This window comes from Nyctereutes procyonoides, unplaced genomic scaffold, assembly GCF_905146905.1.
Source record: "Nyctereutes procyonoides isolate TBG_1078 unplaced genomic scaffold, NYPRO_anot_genome, whole genome shotgun sequence".
Taxonomy (NCBI): Eukaryota; Metazoa; Chordata; class Mammalia; order Carnivora; family Canidae; genus Nyctereutes; species Nyctereutes procyonoides.
The window spans coordinates 3,024,683-3,044,966 of record NW_026575153.1 but is presented as its reverse complement, the minus strand read 5'-3'; the positions used below and the strand labels follow the sequence as shown (position 1 = coordinate 3,044,966).

Genomic DNA, 20,284 nt, shown 5'->3' with positions numbered 1-20,284 from the left:
TTATTGCAAATTGACAACTTTGCAATTAAAGTGATTAATGATGTACCCTAGTGTTTACGGGTCTTGAGGTCAGTGAGTCCAAAGATGGCCATGTTGTGGGAAACTTAGATAGAGCTCATCTCACAGAAAAGGAACTTAAAAATCCTTCTGTTTTCTGTATGATTGTTTATGAGTTAAGTATATTAGATATGGTTGAAGGAGTCATTAAGACATTATGAGTAATGTGAATAATCTTTATCAGTCTAGTTCTGTAGCTTAATTCCTCATTCTTAAATACCAATGTGAGCATTCGTTGGCTACTTTTTAAGCTAAAAGCACATTATTTTATAAAGCAGTATTATAAAAATCCATTAATTCATTATATAACTTAAATATAATACCATTCATTGGGTGTTCATAAGATGCAGTTTTATTTGATTCCTTTGAATCTAATTCCTGATAGAGCTATTGCTTATTTACGCCATTATTTTTCCTATACATCATTATAACCAGGACATCACAATTTTAGTCTCTAATAAAATCCATTATAACATAGAGGTCTTTGAACCGTTTAGCCAGAAGTTTTGAAACTGGTTGCAGTGTACCCAGGATTTTTATTTTGGATGCTGCTCTTAGAAAAATCAATCACCTTTCAAAATAGATTGTTGTAGCCACACTGATGGCTTTGTTCTTTGAATTCCATGAGCCTGAGGATAGTATTGGGCCAATGCATCAGTCTCTCACCATCATGGCTTACTCCAGTACAGTGGCTTCACACTAAGAGAACAGAGAACAATAAGCAAATTGTTGAGCCCATGGCACTAAGCCATTGCTAGGATCTCTGCTAGTTTGAAACACACACTACACAAAAGTGACTTGTGGTGATCACTGCAGTTGAAAGGGAGATATATTATCCCATTGTGTATTTCCCAGGATTTAAAGGGGAAAATGTAGATGTAATTTTTAATAACTTTACCTTAGTTTTAAAAACTGCTTATCTATTTAAAAATCTTTTAAAAATGATTCACTTTTAAGTAATTTCTGACATTTCTAAAGTAAGGGTGTAAATGCTGGGTATAATGTGTTTACTTTTTTTGAAAGATGACTAAAAATCTTAATTCTGAGAAATAGTTTTTATTATTCAGTAATTCAAAATATTATTCAAATACTTGTTAGGATTTTCTCCTATGGGAATATAGGAAACATGTATTTCAGCTTGGTGAGGGAAATGAGATTTTCCTTTCTAAAACATTGATTATGCTCATAATTTTTGAGTATCTTACTTAGTAAACACAGTTGAAGAAATCAATAGTTTGAAGATTGTATGGATTAAAATATTTTTCTTTCATTTTAGCCACTTGTAGGAGACTTAAGTAAACATTTCAGATTTACAGAGGTTTACTTTCTTTACTGTTTCTTTAAAATAGCATTTTCTGGAGGGTTTTTTCCCCCTAACTCCAGTTTTAAGAAAAAAGGTTTCCTAAATAAATAAGTATTCTAAGTAGATGAGTATGTCATACTTCAAAGGGGTATGGACAACAATCTGCAGTATTTTTTTCTTTAGGCGTTTAAAGGCTCTGAGAAGTTCTGTGATTAACATGCTTATTTTTGTTTGTTTTGTTTTTTGTTTTTTGTTTTTTGTTTTTTGTTTTTTGTTTCGCAGGCATCAACTTTAATAGGGGGCTGACCTGTTTGGGGGGCTGGGAGGGTCCCCTGGTCCCCTTTCTGTTCTTGTTGGGAGGGACGTGTCACTGGGATTGTCTGAAACCAAGATGAAAAAAGAAAAAAAAAATGAAACCAAGATGAACCATCAACTAGGGAGCTGCGACCACCCTCCACAGCCTCTGCCCTGCAGCAGTTAACATGCTTATATAACTTTTAAGTTTCCCAGATATCTTTGGTAACAGAACCTCTTTTTTGTTTTGTGTTTTGAAAAGTAGTTTTCCATGAAATATACTTTGAGAAATAGTCTTACTTGCCATAAAAAAACACATGTACATTTTATAAAACAGAAAACACACAAAAGAGAAAAAGCAAATACTATTTGTCGAGAGCCTTTACTAAAATGTTAGTCTATTTCCATCTGCTTTTTTTCATGCATTGACCATGCTGGATATGCTTTTTTATATCTTTTCTTTTCAACTGAATATCATAAAGTAAGCATGTTATCATGCAGTTCAGGATTCTTTCAAAAAATGATTTTACTCATTGGATGTTTTACCATATGGTTATATTGCAATTAACCATTTCCTCATTGTTTATTTAATTGGTTGTTTCCAATTTTTCAATATTATAAGTTACACTGTAGTGAATGAATATACATAAAGTCCTTTCCACATATCATATTATTTCCTTATGATATATTCCCAGAAGTTGATCATTATGTCAAAGGGCATGGGCTTTCTTCAGGGCTTTTTACAAATACATGGCAAATTATTTTTCAAGAGAGCTGTGTTAATATATAGTTTTTCCAGCAATGTGTAGTCTCTCAAACATTATGTATTAACATTAAAAAAATCTCTACACACGAGAGCAAAAGGTGGAAAGGTGGTATATCTTTTTATTTTGTTATTTTGTAATAGTAAAAATTGAATTTTTAAAACTGTTTATTAATTTTGCTGTTAATTAATTTTATAGATTTCATTTGTCATGTATTTTAATTTTTCAAGCCACAATAGTTTTAGTGTCATAAGAGTATGTAATTATACTTAAATATACACTTAAATAAAAAATACATTTAAATATAAGTACACTTAAATATTGATCTTTTAAAATGTAACTAATGAATATTATAGGTACATATGTACTGTGTGTGTTAAAATGTTTTTCCAAATATTTTTAATGACAGCAGTTTGACTTCTCTTCACTCCAAAAAGCAAAACGACACTCTAAAATGAGGGCCATTTTAAGTACAACAGTTAAAAAATTACATGGCTTAAATGAATACCTGCATGTCATGTGACAGAGTAACTTTAAAGGAAATCTAAGTTTTAGTGATTTTATGACTCATTTGGTGGTTATTTAAATAATTAAGCCCAAGGAACTAATTTTTATTGCATCTAGTGTCAACTCCTTTGTTTGGCATTTCATTATAAGTAAATATTTTTTCCCTACAAAATGATGTTTGTGTTTTTAATGTGTAGTGGACCCAATTCTGGAATTTTGAAGATGTGTTATCCATTTTTTTTTCTGTCATACTTCAGGTAGTTGCACTTGTGAAATTTTATCAGAAGGCAAGCAGGGCTAACAGGTTCAGGTTTCAGATCGTAAGTTCATTTGTGAATTCAAGATTTCAAAGCAGTATTTTTGCAGACTTTCAATACATAAAGTATTTTAGGACTCATTATTATTCTGTGCTTTCTCAACAAAATAAGAGGTTGGATTCCAAAATTAAGTAAACTAACCATTCTGAGGTTCTTGTTATTGTTGCTAATGTTGGTTAAGAACGTGTTAACACCCTGAAAAAACTAAGGGATTGTTTTCATAGACATAGGATATATGCATTCTATTCTGTTTGGAAACTTGGTGACTGTTGAACATCCAGTTCTTTTTATAAATTGTTTTTATGTTTCCAGAAGAGTTTCATACACCTTTAAGTGTCCAAATGAAAAAAGAAACCATCCTATTATGGCAGACTTCCAATAATGTCTTGGGTGGTTTTAATAAATAGATCCTCTGTGATTACATCTCATTGTGAAATTTCAATGAAAGGAAGATTCCACTGTTCTGTACTTGAACTTGTTTTCTTTGCTTATTATAATAATCCTATATGCTAAAGGAGAAATTGTCTATTTGAGAGTACACATGGAAAGTTACACAGCTTTGCAGAATATAATTCTATATTGTAGTAACCGAATGTTAGCATCCATTGTGGCCTCTCACTAGGTTAGTCAATTACTCAGTCAGTGCTTGCCCTAACTAACCAAATTAGTTGTTATTGGAAAATTCGGTTGCTGTTAAAAATGTTGATCAGAGTTCATTATTAAGTTATTCTCAGAGATCAAATATCCTATGCTAGCTTCTTCCTTCCATTGGCGATCTGTTATTTAAGTAAAACAGTCTCATGGTTTGTACCTTTAAATTGTTACACTTATTATTTACCTACTAGGTTACATTTCTTAAATTTTGCACTTGATGTCTTATCTGCACCCTTGTGTTATAGGAGGAGTCACATTGCTTCTGGCATGATTAAACATAATATGTACCTTAATACTGGGTAGTCTTTAAATTATTAGAAGCTTTCCCAATCATTTAGTTACTATCCTTGGCTGCAGCTAGTATATTATAATATAAAGAACTGTCAGCCAGCTATATCCTAGTAATTTACTTACTCTAAACTTTGAAATACGTCAAGTAAAAAATGGGGATAAGGGTAGTTGCTATTTTGGTTATTTGTCATGGTTATATGCAATAATTGCTTCAAATAAATTATTGTTACTATTAGTCCATGCTAACCAAAGGGACAGTGATAATACAAAAAAGCATATATTGAAAATACTTACTTTGAATTTGGAAATGGTTCTGTATTCATGGAATTTTGCCCTTCTTCCCTTGTTCTCTCCTTTGCCACACTCATTACTGATGACCTGTTACATGCAGGCAACAGTACTGATATAGAGAGACAAATGGAAGATGGTTATTTCCTTCACTGAAAATATAGCCTAAAGAAGAATTTACAGTTGAGTTTTACCATAACAAATATATTACCTGGCATAAGCATTTAAGAACATAAATTCCAAATAAATACTCATTTGGTGACTCAGTTCAACCAGAATTTATTCAGTATCTTCATAGAAATCCAATGTCCTGTGGATGTATTCCTGGATGTTAGGAGAAAAAGCAGATAGTGTTGGAGATAGAGGTTCAGATTAGATATTTTAGGAACTAGTCAAGGATGAAACAGTCATGTTTATTACACTTTTCCCTTTTGGGTGGAGAACAGCCTTAATTGAAAGCTTAAACATGGGTGCATTAGGAAACAGTTGGTGTTTGTCTTCCCTTATTTGAATGTGTAGAAAACTAATGAATTACCTTACAGTGTGTAAGGGTATAGGTACTTGTAGCATTTGAGTTACATGAATTAATTAGTAGATGATGAATAGTCAAGACTATGAATTATGAAACTATAAATTCTGATTATTTAATATATTAAGGTATGTACTAATAATTCCATCAATAAGATATTTACAAAAATTTATATTTTTTTCTCTTTTTATTTATTTATTTTTTCCCTTTAGGGCATCTGCCACACCCAAGCCTGAGCCAGTTCCTGTTCAAAAGGTGTGTTTCTTATCTGGTATCACTAGGTACCACTTGATAGTCCCTCCTTCCATTTCCATTCTTATCTTAGGACATACTGACAATTAATAGTTTCAATACAGTTTTCCTTATGATTCTTTTCTTTTAAAGATTGGTGGTGGTGCAGGGGGGAGATGGAAATCAACACATACATAATTAACATCTGTAATTATACCAGTGTTATTAAAACATGATTTCCAGTGCCATTTAGTATCTAACTAATGTCCTTTTTTTTATATTCACATTCAAATTGCCTATCTTTATTCACATATTTCACAGAGAATAAATAAGTGGTTACTAAAAATGAGTACCTCAAGTCTTTGGTAACATTTTATTAGTGATAGAAATAAGTTTTTAATTACATTTTCAGAATATTCTGGATTCAGTTATTGGCAACTATGTTTTTTCTCTCATATACATCCTCAAATTGTCCCAAACCATTTTTCATATACACCTGGCTTATGCTTTGGGGGATTTTCTCCTTAATTTTGTTTGTGCCTTTCCAGTGAATTACTTATATTGATTTGCTGAGACATTAAGTTACTTTGTCTCCCTCAATTAGCTTTATTATTTCTACAAGATTAATTTAGATCACTTATTTTTTTTAAATTAAACATAATAGGGCCACCATTGTAAGTTTTTAAAAGAATTTTTCTTTTGAAATGGTAGGATGAGTAGGAATTTGTTCTTGAATGTCACAGAAGCTTAACTTGTTTTTGTTTTTTAAACTTCACACTTTCTTTGGGATAGAGATTTGCAAACATAAATTATGTTACTTTTAGGAAGAATTGACTTTTCTTAGTTAAATTTTCTTTGACAAATGGAAATAAAGAAACCTCTAAGATCGTTTTTTTTTTCCCTCGTGTAACTATTAACTGTTTATCTTGGAAAAGGGAAATAATTTTATTCCATCTCCAAATAATATCTCAAAACATTCCAGAGAAACAGGTGGATTGTTGAGATTTTTACTTTTAAGCAGTATCTTCATTCAAAATAATTCATTAGAATGTGCACATTTCTGAGTTAGATGAAAATGATTTTATTCTCTCTGTTTTAAATTTTTTTTAAATGGAAGACTTGGAAATGTGCTATTTTTTTCCTCATGATTTAAATAATTTTACTCTGTAGAGTAAGCTGTTTGAAAGATGAAATTGTAATCAAGACTGGATATTTTAAAATAAATGTTTTTGTTAATGATATTTTGTTTATTGTGGGGTATTTAAAATTTTTTCCTTTTGGAAAATTAAAGTATCTGTTGACACTTATGATGGTATTTAGGCTTTTTGATAGTTTTCCTATTCTAGTTATTTTGAAACTTCTTTTATTTTTATTAAAAAAAATATTTTGAAACTTCTTTTATTTTTATTAAAAAAAATACACTCATTGTTTGCATCTGTGATATGCATGTTGGAACCAGTTGGCATGCATGTTATACTCATTTTTTTTTTATCTAGAAACAAGTAAAGTTTGGGCTGCTAACATGATTGTGTTTGTCTTTTTAAAAACTAGCTGTGTGTTCTTTTCAGTGAATCTATTTTGCATGTATTTGGTGTGTTTTGTGTATGTTTATTTTTATTTTACATAGGGAGAACCTAAAGAAGTAGTTAAACCTGTGCCCATTACATCTCCTGCTGTGTCCAAAGTCACATCCACATCCAACATGGCCTACAATAAGGCACCACGACCCTTTGGTTCTGTGTCTTCACCAAAAGTTACATCTATCCCATCACCATCGTCTGCCTTCACCCCAGCCCATGCGACCATTTCATCACATGCTTCCCCTCCACCTGTGGCTGCTGTCACTCCTCCCTCATTTGCTGCATCTGGACTGCATGCTAATGCCAATCTTAATGCTGACCAGCATTCATCTGCACTGAGCGCTGGTAAACCTGCAGTTAATGTCCCACGGCAGCCCGCAGTCACCAGCGTGTGTTCCGAGACTGCTCAGGAGCTAGCAGAGGGGCAGAGAAGAGGATCCCAGGGTGACAGTAAACAGCAAAATGGGTAGGTGGCCAAGGGTGCTTTCTGCTCTTATAAAAACTCTTCTTTCAGGCGATTTCCAGGAAATCATTTACATCCCCCCCAAATCAGCTGTTCTTTGAAGGAAGGGAGATGAAGTTTTTATTTGCTTCATTAACATGTAGCTTTATATTATATACATACAGCACTTGCTGCAAGGCAATTATAGGTTAATCAAAACCTAAGTATGTATTTTGACATGTTATGAACCGTGTAACATACTCTGTACCTTTTTCTCCAAGTCCTGGCATAACATGGAGCAGCTGGCAGTTATAATGCAAGGCAGATCTTGAATCTTTCTTTCTCATTTTTTCCATCCTTTTATTAGTCACCAAAAGTTTAAACAGAGTTGTGTTAGCTTATGTATCTCACCCTAAGATGAGAGGAAATGAGGAGCTTGTAAGAAGCTTTTTTTCTAGGAAGTAGTCTTAAGACAGAAAGCAAATTTAGTTTTGACTCATGTCTATGTATGATGCACTAGCTTAGGTCAGATAGCCAGCAACATTCTTTTCAGATAAGCTTAAGCTAGAATTTAGAATTTAGTCTGTAAAAGCAAACAGTAATGACAGAACAACAGCATCAAGGGATGCTTCACAAACAGAAGCACTGACATTGTAAAAGTTTTTCTAAAATAAATGGATTTACAGAAGTGGACACTGAATATACGATGCCAGTGGAAGTTTTGGAAAATCTGTTCCTTATGATTTTTTTCTTTTTTGAGGCATTTAAAAAAATTGAAGTGCATTTTCAGCAGCTTCCATTTATACATGGTCATTTTATTCTGTTTGGAATTCAGTGACTATACTTGAAGCCAAAGTCATTTTTGTGATATGATTTTGATCAGATTTATTGTTACAAAAATGTACTTTAAAAGGAAAACAAAGGGAAATCATCTGCATGTATGATGGTTTTACTAATGCCAGTTCCCAGGAAAACATAATTAAAATAATTGCGTGGATAGGTCCTTTCTGAGATAATCCCTTCCGAATTTTAATTCATGTAATGAAGGGCCTGTGCTTTCTGTAGCAATGCTGCCATGGCAACTTTGGGGCTTTGAAAAAGACGTGGCAGGGCTCCAGGCTGCTGCTGAGAGAAAGAGCAGGAGGTCTGGAAGAACCGCTACTGGTCCGAACATATGGTTTTTGTGGTTGTGGGTGGCTTTTTAAAGTTTTGACATATGTATTGAGGAAAATTAGTGTCCTTCAAAGAATGTTATTTCTTCTTTTATTTGTGGAAGAGAAATAGTATGTAGTGTTGAGATGTGTTTGGTTGTATTTTTTTATATGTCTATTTTAAGATAATAGATTTTAAAGAAATCAAAGTAGATATTCTGAGAAGAAAGATGCTGCCTGTCAAATTGTTGATCCCATAGAAAACTACAAGCAGAAGTTTATTATGTTTATTAAACTCCAGTTTCCGTATTAAAAAGTCCACTGGAAAAAGTGTCTGAACAAACATATTTCTCCTTACTAACATTTCTTGCAATTTTATAAGATAATCATTGTCTTTTTTTTAAAGAAAAAAAATCCATCTACTTTACTGATTCATATAAGATAGTATTTTTTTTTTAAGATTTTATTTCTTTATTTGAGACAGAGAGAGAGAGAGAGGCAGAGACACAGGCAGAGGGAGAAGCAGGCTCCATGCAGGGAGCCGGATGTGGGACTTGATCCCCGGATTCCAGGACCACGCCCTGAGCCCAAGGCACGCACTAAACCGCTGAGCCACCCAGGGATCCCCAATAGTCTTCTTAATAGAAACTTATAGAGGTAAAAGTAAATTCAGGTTATGGAAAAGTATTACATTTAAAACATGAAAATATGAATATAAATCTTAAATTTGTGTTTTATAAGTACAACTTTGACTAAACTTAAAATGATTTAAAGCTTATTGTTTTCAAATTGAAACTGTAGGCAGTGGTGCAGTAATAGGGCCTCAATGATGGTTTTTTAATCAGTGGACATGTGATTACTGGGCTTGTGCCTGTATCCAGACCTGTGCAAGAGTGAGGAGAAAAGGGATTATTACATTTTTGCATAATTAACAAGAAGGTTATGGCTTCACATTTGTAAACTGGGTATAGATTGCTTTCAAATGTTGTCCAGATGTTAGGACAATGAAAACTTGATTACTCTGAAAACAAAATGTGGTGCCTTTGAAATTCTAAGATGAATTTGCAGTTGCCATTTCTCTTACTACATTAAAGAAATCAAAAATAAATCACACACTTTACTAGTTAATAATGTGTCATTTTGAAGAGTAGGTGTTTTGTGGTATTGATGAATTCATTTCCTTCATCAGGTATCAAAACTGTTTTCTGAAATCATTGTCAGACTATTTACTAATTACGTGATTAGTACATTTTTCATATTTTTATAATATTACAAAAGATCTACAACAAAACTCTTTCAAAGTTGAGAGTTGTTACTTTTTATTAATTACATTTTTATTTAAAAAAAACATATGCCAGTAACTAAAAATTAAGATTTCAAGAGGGTATAAAGCTAAATTCTTAAGTTGTTTTTTTCCTCAGAGCAGCAAGATTATTAGTCTTTAAGTGATTTAAAGTAACTGGCTAATTTGCCAAATTGATAGGTGTCTCACCCAAATTTATACAGGATTAATAAACATAAGACACAGTAAGTGTTTATTCATTATGCATTACTACTGAGAGATTTTAACTCATTATAAGGTATGATGAAATCTATAATTATGTTGATAGCTTTAGAATATTTCTTAAAGATACAACGTAAGTGTATCTTGTTTCTTATGAAAAATAATGAACAAGGCACTTTATGAAATTTTTAATCTTTCTTCTGCATATACAAATTATTGATCTTAACTTGCTCTTTTCCGTACTCCTCTCCCTCTTTACTCTACTTAGAACAAAATGGGACTTTATATTCCACACCAGAAGGAAAGCTATTTTGCATCAAGTAGTTTAAATAATTTACCTTTTCCCTTTCTATATGCCCTTGCATTATAATATGCCACTGCTTTCAAGAGGTAAGTCTTTCATGTATCCGTTATTAATTTCAATTTTGTTGGACTGCAATTTCTTCTAACAGTTCCAATATGTTCTTTTGAAGAACCTGGCCTTGGGAGATAGAAAATATGATGATATGGTAGTAATATTTTTAAATGCTTTTCTCTTTACAGAAAACACAAGTGACAAAGTTAGTATCCCCATTACTGGAGAGGAAATATGGTGATTTATATATGAGTAAACAGCATGAATGTGTCTCATTTTTGCAAAATTAAGTTATATTTTGCAAAGCAGCTGTCATTTATAAAAACATTTATTAGTGTTTTCACTAAGTTTGGTTTGCATTGCTATGTTGTAATGAATTGCTTTATGGTAATAAATAATAGTATTTAACTTTTGTCATAAAGTACATGTGGGGTTTGCTGTGTAGTGGTTTATAAGACATAATGCTTGGGGAAATGCAATTTGTGTCAGTCGAGACTATTAGGAGACAAAGAGAAAGATACAAAAGAAAGCATAAACATATATGGCACTAGTAAATAACATATAAAACTGAATTGTTTTCCAAATCCATATAACAAACTGGTGTTTCCCAGGTAAAGTCTCTGAAGAACCTTTTTTATTTTTTTAAACAATGTTGCTGGAAGTTTTAGACCTCTACATGTACAGTTGTGTGTCACTGGATGATAAAAGTTTATACATACCTCTGAAATTAGTTAAGAGAGATAGTTACTGACTTATTAAATGTCATAGGTAGTTGGCATAGACATTGGGAACCACTGTGGTATACCTTTAAAACCTTGCTTTTGTGTCTGTTTATTTTTTATTTTGTGTGTGTGTGTGTGTGTGTGTGTGTGTGTGTCTTGATGGTACACTGGTGATTAACAGCCTTAAAAAGAGATAAAAATTACATTAGATAAGAAATTAATTTTGTGTTATGATCAGTCTGAGCATGTGCTGCAATTTGTCATCACAATGTAGGTTAGAATTGGAAATATGGATGGAATATTTAACTGTTTTAGACACACCTGAGAACTAATGATCAGGTATTAGAACAATTTTATTTTAGGCTGGGTGTGGTCCCACTAATTGAATAGTTCCATGTTACATACATGTAGGAATATAGCACCCAAGTATACTAGTGAAAGATCTCCAAGCCCTAATTTATTGTTTAAATTCTTTTTTTAAAATATTTTATTTATTTATTCATGACAGAGAGAGAGGCAGAAACACAGGCAGAGGGAGAAGTAGGCTCCACACAAAGAGCCCGATGTGGGACTCAATCCTGGGACTCCGGGATCATACCCTGAGCCGAAGGCAGACGCTCAACCACTTAGCCACCCAGGCGTCCCTGTTTAAATTCTTATACACAAAGATTTTGGCTAGTTACTAGATTCCAGTGTAACAAACAATTTGACTTATAAAGAGGAAAAATTGGGCCTTGGAATAATAAATTTAAGCATTTTAAGTTAAATATATATATATATATATATATTTTAATTCAAGGTTCAGAGACATTATTACTATCCATTGTCCTAGGTGTTTCTAAATGCATTATGTGATTTAACTCTCATTTGAACTTTGAAGTGAGAGGTTACTTAATTTTCTCATGTATCTTGTAAGTGTTTAAGATTCAAGCTTAGATTTTTTGAAGCCAGTTTGACATGCCTTCCTCTGCATCACCTGACTGTGACCCTGGCTTTTTTCTGTTACTTTGAATTTGTATTTATTTTTAAATGGGTTGAGGCAATATGAATGAATAATGTGCATAATCTACAGTTGGGTTTGATAGTAATTTTTTTTATAAGTTAGGGGATCTAACCTAACAACAAATCTGTATTTGTATGGTTTTCAGAGTGCTTTCAAATATATTAAATGCATGCCGTTACCAGAAGTCTGAAAGAAAAAGAAATTGTAGTCCATTTCACTGTTCAGGAAAGAGAGGCTTCTGTAGATTGCCTGGGCACCATGTCCTGGGCATAGGGCATGTGATGTGGGCAGCATAGCCAGGGTATGAAGCCAGGTCTTCTCATTGTCACATTGGCACAAATGCCATCGCAGTGTATGATGTGCCATTCTACTTGGGCACATTTTCTGAAATGCTTGAAAGTATTTGTTCCATATACACAAATTGACATCTTTAGGTTGAAACCAATCAGATATCCACTTGTTGCCACTCATTACACTGTAGAATGTTTCCCTTCCATCTTCATGTTGATTCAAAACTTTTCCCTTAGACTTAAAAATGCTTAAATATGTATCTAAAATTCTGTTTAGGTTAGGTTATTTTGAAAAATTCTCTGCTATTTAAAATAACAATGAAGCAGAAAGCTTTCCATTGTGATTAGAGCAGAGTAAGTATCAGTAGATATTGAGATCAACTTACTCCTGCATCCCTCCCCCGTTCAGTGAAACTCAGCTCTCTGTAGAGTTTATGAAACTGACTTTGATATATAGGTAGGAAATATGGCTACAATGAATAGTCTCAGTATTAAAATGGTAGGCAGTTTTTGTCACTGTGTTTATAATGAATTACTAGTTACTCTGACTAAACTTCATTTCAGGATTGATTCAGCAGTGTGTTGGCAAACTATGTTGTTTATACTTCAGTCATCTCTATCATAATGGTATATAAATACATTTGTTTTTAATGATTGTACAGTTAACAGGCTGTGTCAATGAATTACATATGAGATTTCCTTCTTCAGGTCGTATTATTCATGTAGTGCCTTTACTATATCATATCAGACATGCCTTTTTGGGTAATAATTAGGTCACTGATAATACAAAAACATGAGTTCCTACAAATCACTAAACTTACTGGGATTTGCTTGTGAATAAGAGTAGTAATGATGGACAGAGGAGAACATGAAAACTGAGTGGTAGCCCATTATTTTTGATCCACTGTACTTCCTATATTCTCGATTATAATCACATTTTAAAAAAAATGAGAACAAAATCAAATAATATGTTATTTCTTTATAATATTTGATTCAGGATAATTTTTTTGGCTTTTAGGTTTTTATCTTAATCCTAGTTAATACACAATGTTACGTTAATTTCAGGTATACAAATAGTGATTTGGGGAGTTATATTTTTATTTTAATGATTCAGGATAATTTTTTATGAGATTATATTTGCTATTTGCTATTAATATATACTTCATATATTACATGAGTAAAAGACTTTCTCTTATTCTCCTCTGATTTTAAGCGATTCTAAAATGTTCTGTTTCTACACATTACATCTAACAATTATTTTATTCTCTGCCTTTTATTAGAAACATATAGGAATTTGGATACATACTAAAATAAATTTATATAAACCTACAGATGTTTTTAAATAGTGGATCTTTTTCTGTTAACAGTATAACAGAATTCTGACTAACATTTGGTCATTTTTGTTTGTTTATGTTTATTTTGAAGCATGACGTTTGTGTAATATCTTCATGTAAATTCATTGTTTTGAATTTCATTATTTCATTTTTTGTTTTCTTTTTTCTTTTCCTTTTCTCTTCTCTCCCTCTTTTTTTTTTGCCTCATATTTGTCCATTTTCCATTATCCTGGGAACATCAATGTCTTCTCTACTCTATTACATATTTTTTGTGTGTATTATTCCTCCTTCAGTAACCCTGGCACCGTGTAAGTACCTAATCAGTGCTTCCTTTTGTAATTTTTATCATTGTCTCTCTGTAACTTTCCATCTTCCTTTCAATTTAATACCACCAGCAAACCTGGTTAGTGTCTTCTTCATGCAAGAATTTTCAAATATGTTAAGGAACCTAGGAAACATGTTTTTCATGGTAGGGAATGTCGTATAAATCAGTGGGTGTATTTTCCACTTCTGCAGTGGAAAAAAAATTAGTAAGCCGAACCTTCAAGAAGATAGATGAGTATTGTAGACAGGGTATACTTGAGTTAGATACATAGTTTGGGCCTCTCTTGGTTAGTATTCTTTTTTTTTAATTTGAATAAAGTAGCTAATTGTGAATACCTATATTTTGAAATAAATTATTTGCTTTTGATAGTTAAATTTATGTTCTAGCTCAAATATATTTTTTAAATGAAAACCATTGATATTACTCTCTTTTTAATCATAGTCATCAGAGTTTAGAGTGTCAGAGCCAAAAAGCTAAGGTAAAAGTTTAGAAATTTCATATCACTTACCACAAGGCCTTTAAGCTGTGATGACTGTCACAGAGTCTAAGGTGTATTGTGCTTTTTTGCAAGAATGTCATGGCTAAAAAGCATTCTTAAGTGGTGTCATTTTATTATTTCTAGTATACTTATTCTTAGCTTGCCACCACTGTTTTGTATTTTTACAGATCACACCTTTTATATAAAATACAATAGTCTTATAGTTGAAATTGGCACCATTTAATTGTAAGCCAGATTCACTAATTATAGAGAAATTTAAACTTTAAGTTTGGTAGTTAAATATGAAGTTTTTCAAGTAATTGCATAAGATAAAGAGTTGTCTGTGTAGGAAATTATGTCTTCTAAGTGTAATGTGTTTATGAAGTAGTCTACGTATTCTAATATTTAAAATTCTCTTAAAAAGGATTAAGTTTTTAGTAAAAGTAATTAGTAAAGTAATTAATAGTAAAATATTAGATATTTTACTTATGTAATCTTAAATTTTTACCATAAACTATAAATATCTTATGTATAAATATTATTTATTCTGTTCCTTATTTATTTTTAAGGATTCATTTTTTTGAGAAAAAGAGTGCTCATGCACATGCATGAGGACAGGACAGAGGGAGAGAATCTCAAGCTGATTCCCTGCTGAGGATGGAGCCCCAGTGTGACTCAGTCTCACAACTCATAAGATTGTGACCTGAGCCTGAATCAAAACCAAGAGTCAGACACTTAACCAACCATTGAGCCACTGAGATGTCCCTTATTCTGTTCTTTATATATGCGGATGACCCATAGTCTTAGAAAATGCATTACAAATAATGTTTTTAGTGATCATTAAAAAACACATTATGTGATCATTACTATGCATTAGATACTTTGGGGAAAACATTTAACATATGTTATAAATCTTATTTATTCCTCAAAACAATTCTTTAAAGTAGATGCAATCCTCTTTTCTCAGATGGGTAAAATTGAGATTTGGAGTAGTTAAATGACTTGCATGAAACACACACTAAGTAAAGGATGTCATGCTTGAAACTACTACATGTCTGTTTTTTAAAGCCAGTGTTAATATTAATCCTATCAAGTTCTTCACTGGGCAAAAACTCTTCTAGTATACTGAGACAGTTTTGGTAGTGTAGCTTATTAAAATGACAACAGTCCAGTGGCATTCTGATAGTGCTGTGATTTTCTAGCAATGAGTTACACCCAGGAGATGTTGCCACCCACATCTGATACTCTGAGCACTTTCTCTGCTTGGATCTTATGGCAATAGTATGCTGGTTCAGAGTTAGGCTCCTTTTTCTCTCCTGGAATTAGACTCATAGCTTCCAAAAGTTTGCATTTGTCTTGTTTTGGGGAGAGGTGGGAGAGAACTGAGTATTTGTTATGGTCAGTAGATCTTAGGCTGAAGTGTTAATATACATTATAAATTCCTTAATATTTCTTTGTTAACAGAAAAATGAACTCAGAGTTAGCTCAGTTAGCAAACTCAGAGTTCAAATCCTTTTCACATAAATTATTTCATTTAATGCTTAGAACAATACCACTTTGTGTGTGGTACTCTCATTTTATAAATGAAAAAACAGGCTCAGTGAAGTTGACTTGTCCAAAATCACAGATCTGTGAAATCAATGAGCCAGGATTTATAACTTGGTGTTTTGATAAACATTTTATTGGTTTCTCATATACCACAGTTCTTATTTCCTACACAGTTGACCCTGTGACCCTAACTTTATTTAGGATGAGGGGTATCTATACACATGAATGAGAAAACCGTAGAAAGTAACAGTTCTGACCTTTTTCAAAATTGCATTTGAAATTGCTGACTTAGCCTGTAGTAAACCATCCTTAGTTCCTGAGTGTAGTGAAGATATGTTTTTTTCTAATTTTGTGAAAGTTGATACATTTTGACAACATACCGATATTTAATAGTGGTTGTGAATATAGTCCACACCTGTATTTTGTTAGGCATAAGATAGAAGAACAATACAAGTAATTTCAAAAAAAAGTTTAAACCCCTGTGAGTTTTTCAATTCTCATTATTTTCCGTCTTACTCTTTTCCTTTTCTTTATGGTGGAATCTCTCTTCTGCTGCCTTCTTCTGTCAATTAAAAGGAAAACCCCACCCAAACGGTAAACTTTCTCTTGAATAGATACTTATATATACTATTATTTTATGTAAGCATATAAATACTTTTTTTTTTACTAGTTTAAGAGAAAGCAAGTCTACTCTATTACAGAAGGATGCCTTTTTAAGAAAATTGAGAATAAGTTCACTTTCTTGGACAAGCAAAAGATATAAAAAAGAACATTGATATTAAGTGTATATATTATAAATAATTTGGCAGAGGATATTTTATCCTTAATATAATATAAAAATTTTTATTTCTTTCCTTCCTTTTAATCCTAGCCCACCGAGAAAACACATTGTGGAGCGCAATACAGAGTTTTATCACATACCAACTCATAGTGATGCCAGCAAGAAGAGACTGATGGAGGACACTGAAGATTGGCGTCCAAGGACTGGAACGACTCAGTCTCGCTCTTTCCGGATCCTTGCCCAGATCACTGGGACTGAACATCGTAAGTGAATACCTAAGGATTTTAAGAATATTCTTTGCCATAAAGAATAGCAATTAGATGGGCAGTTATTGGAAAACAGTAATTTTCCTGAGTCAGTTTGCTCTTAAATTATGCCATGCATAATGTGGGTAATGTAAATAAGAAGCTAGCCCAGGAGAGTTGTATTGAAAAGTGTAGCAGTAGAAGCAGCAGCAGTAGTAGTACTTATTATAGTATGTAGCCAGTGACTGCAAGATATGGAATGTTTTTTAGTGGCTCTGTGCAGCTTGACCATATGGTATTAATTGCTACAGGTAATTGCCTAAGTGATTTTTCAAGTTAAAAAAAAGTAAACTAATATTGGATATTGCTTATTATATTTCAGTGAAAGAATCGGACACTGAAAATACTAAGAAGGCAAAGTAAGTTATCCATTTTTTTGGTACCTTGAATGCTTTCCTTTCATGAATGGTCTCGGTTTGTTTTTTCACATTTTCAAGTGTAATGGTATGGCTTTTTGTTTTTGTAACTAGAAGCTAAGCATTTAACTTTGGTATCTTTTGTAGGACTTAACTGTGGGACTTAAAAAACATGCAGATTTTCATATTAATAGATATTATCTACATTTCACATAAGGTTATTTTTCTTTTGTAATTGAAATAAGTGGGCATAAGAGTATATATGGGGATGCTTTTGCTAACACTACAGATCTCTGTGAATGAGTTTGTGTTGTCTTGTAGTAATTTTATTTTGGGCACAGAAATGGATGTTCCAGGAGGGCTCTATGGATTAATTTCTGTATTTTTAAAAATGTTCCACCCGTAAAATCTTTGCTATTTAGTAAAATAGCTCAGTGAAATTAAGCTGTTATAAAGCATGCTTTCTGCATGAACTAAGTGTAGAAACTTTCTCTTTCTTATGACTCTTCTATCACTTCTCTCTTCTTTTCTTTTCTTTTCTTTTTTTTATTTCCACAGGGAAAAGATACCCCTTCACGTCTTTAGTCCCAAATACACAAAATTACGTGACTGGCACCATGAAGTTTCAGCACGTGCTCTTAACGTACAGTGATTTATGAGTCTTGCCCCCCAAGCAACCAGCATATACCTTTTCATTCACCTTTTCTTTTTTCCAACCTCATAGCAAAATCTGTATTAAATTTGCCTTACAAAAAAATAGAACCTTTTCTATACTTTTCTAACCATTTTCTGCTGTCATAAAAAAGAGGAAAATGAACTTGTTTTGTGCTAGTCAGTATCTCACAAATATTAAATAAGAGAGCAAATTAAGAGACTCCAGTCTATTCAGTGGTTTTATATCTGTATCCGTTATTATTAGGGTACTGATGTTGGGAAAGGAATTCTTTTGTAAGTTGAATTTGGTTGGTTGTGTGAAGCAGAGGTAGATGAGCAAATAATATCCTTGTCTAATTTGGAAAATATATCCTTTATGTTGTTACATTTTGAAAGATTACTTTTAAATTCATTATTACATAATGTTCAAAGTGGGTTGTAAATTACCCTAAATAAACAAATAGGAGGCAAGATAAAACAGAGAAGACTTTATCAGAATAGAGTTTTTTGTAGATTTGGGTATTTTTTAAAGCAGGAACCATTTCAAGATGGCTATGAAGAGAAGGAGGCCCAGATTTGGCTTCTAAAAAGGAAAGAAGACAACTCTTCCCCTATTTGCGGTGGGGAAATTGAGTGTTCTTTTATTTGGTTAGCTTCAAAAATCCTATTTTCTACCGAAGGAGATCCTTCAAAACTGGTGGATGTTTTTAGGGTATAAACAACTTCAAGGCATTAACTAGTAAGAAATGGAAAAGATAACTTTGCTTTGTTTTTAAATGAACATAAAATAAATTATAAATGATTCTTTATGTGACATCAGAAATATACTGATATAAACTATTGTGTGTGGCTGCTGTTCCTAGGAAACTATATTTTGGGCAATATATGCAAGCTAATAATTTGACCAGATATGCTTTCTGTTTGTAATATAATGTATTATATATTAGTTATAAATTCAATAATAAGTGCATTTTGAAGTTTGGAAAGTACTGTAATAAAGTTGCCTTTAACTTAGCTTTGTAATTGTTTTCTGTTTCTCTGAAGCTAGTAACAGTGTCATCCAAGACTTGTTACACTATCACTTGTGTAAAATAAATAATTCTCTTGACATTTCATTTGGAAAACATTTTTAATTTTGCAAGGCTGCTAAAATGAGTGTAGAGTATGACAAAGCCTGTATATTTTTTTTCCTGAATTATGTTATTTAACATAATATCTTATGTGAGTAATGTAAAAGATCAGACAGACTGTGGTACAACATAGTGTTAGTCTTTGTGGAAAATGATTACTGAGGGATTTTGCCTATATTTGAGGCATTTTAAAAAAGATTTTATCTTATTTTAATTTTTTTATAAGTAAGCTCTACACTGAGTGTGAAGTTCGAACTCACAGCCCTGAGATCAAGAGTCACATGTTCTACCGACTGAGCCACCCAGGAGCCCCAGTTTGAGGCATTTTTATTTTTCCAGGTTTTTTACACTTTGATGTCACTATAGACTAGGACAACTGCCTGATAATTTGGAGAAACATTAATTTCAGTTAGTGATTGATTACTATTTAAAACTTTTTACACAAAATGTATTTAAAAATAATTCTAGGATTTATCTATGCTCATTTCCACTATACTTCATAATACAGTAAAATCTTTCTTTTACTGTATCAGATACTGCTTGTGGTTTTATGATCTTGACATCAATCCATTATTAACTGGCCTCTGTAAGAAAATACACTTTCTTAGACCAGGCTCTCCCATACCTGATAAATCTCATTTATCTCAAAAGATGATATTTGAAAGTACATGGAATCAAATTCTCATGAAAATAAATGGTAGGGTAGAGTAAACAAGATATTTCCCACCAACCACCAAATTTCTAGAGTAACTACGGGGTGGAGAGAGAGAGCTACTAAAATGAGAATTTTAGGTAAATAAAAGAATTTCTCCCTAATAAAGACAAGTGAACATGTATAGAACTTTATAACTTAAAATAACTACAGTTAAAAATAAGAATATAATACCTCCCTGATTAAAAATAAAGTATTTAATGTCTCATTGAAAGTGTACACTGAGATAAGTAGAATGATCCATATTTGAGTATGAGTATAAATGTTCAGCCTGAATCACAAAAGACATTCCATTTGACCCTATCAGAGGTTGAATTCTTACGTTCAATTAATCTTCTGGGACATCTTATATTCCTAGCTTAAAAGCTAGCCAAATATT

General features: G+C 32.3%; 1 protein-coding gene across 16 annotated transcripts in view; it reads left to right on the top strand.

The window, feature by feature from the left end:
• PDLIM5 (PDZ and LIM domain 5) overlaps window positions 1-20,284 on the top strand; it is a 212,239-nt gene that overhangs the window by 119,415 nt on the left and 72,540 nt on the right. For 4 of the 16 annotated variants that reach the window (XM_055313243.1, XM_055313244.1, XM_055313242.1 and 1 more), the window contains 6 exons: window positions 5,217-5,259; window positions 6,863-7,281; window positions 13,910-13,924; window positions 16,544-16,561; window positions 16,839-17,011; window positions 17,376-17,412. In XM_055313243.1, the coding sequence (XP_055169218.1) occupies window positions 5,217-5,259; window positions 6,863-7,281; window positions 13,910-13,924; window positions 16,544-16,561; window positions 16,839-17,011; window positions 17,376-17,412 (705 nt within the window). Of the gene's footprint in view, window positions 1-5,216; window positions 5,260-6,862; window positions 7,282-10,455; window positions 10,473-13,909; window positions 13,925-16,543; window positions 16,562-16,838; window positions 17,012-17,375; window positions 17,413-17,967; window positions 19,078-20,284 lie in introns of those variants that run through there. The other 12 variants (XM_055313253.1, XM_055313255.1, XM_055313248.1 and 9 more) reach the window with 9 other exon arrangements.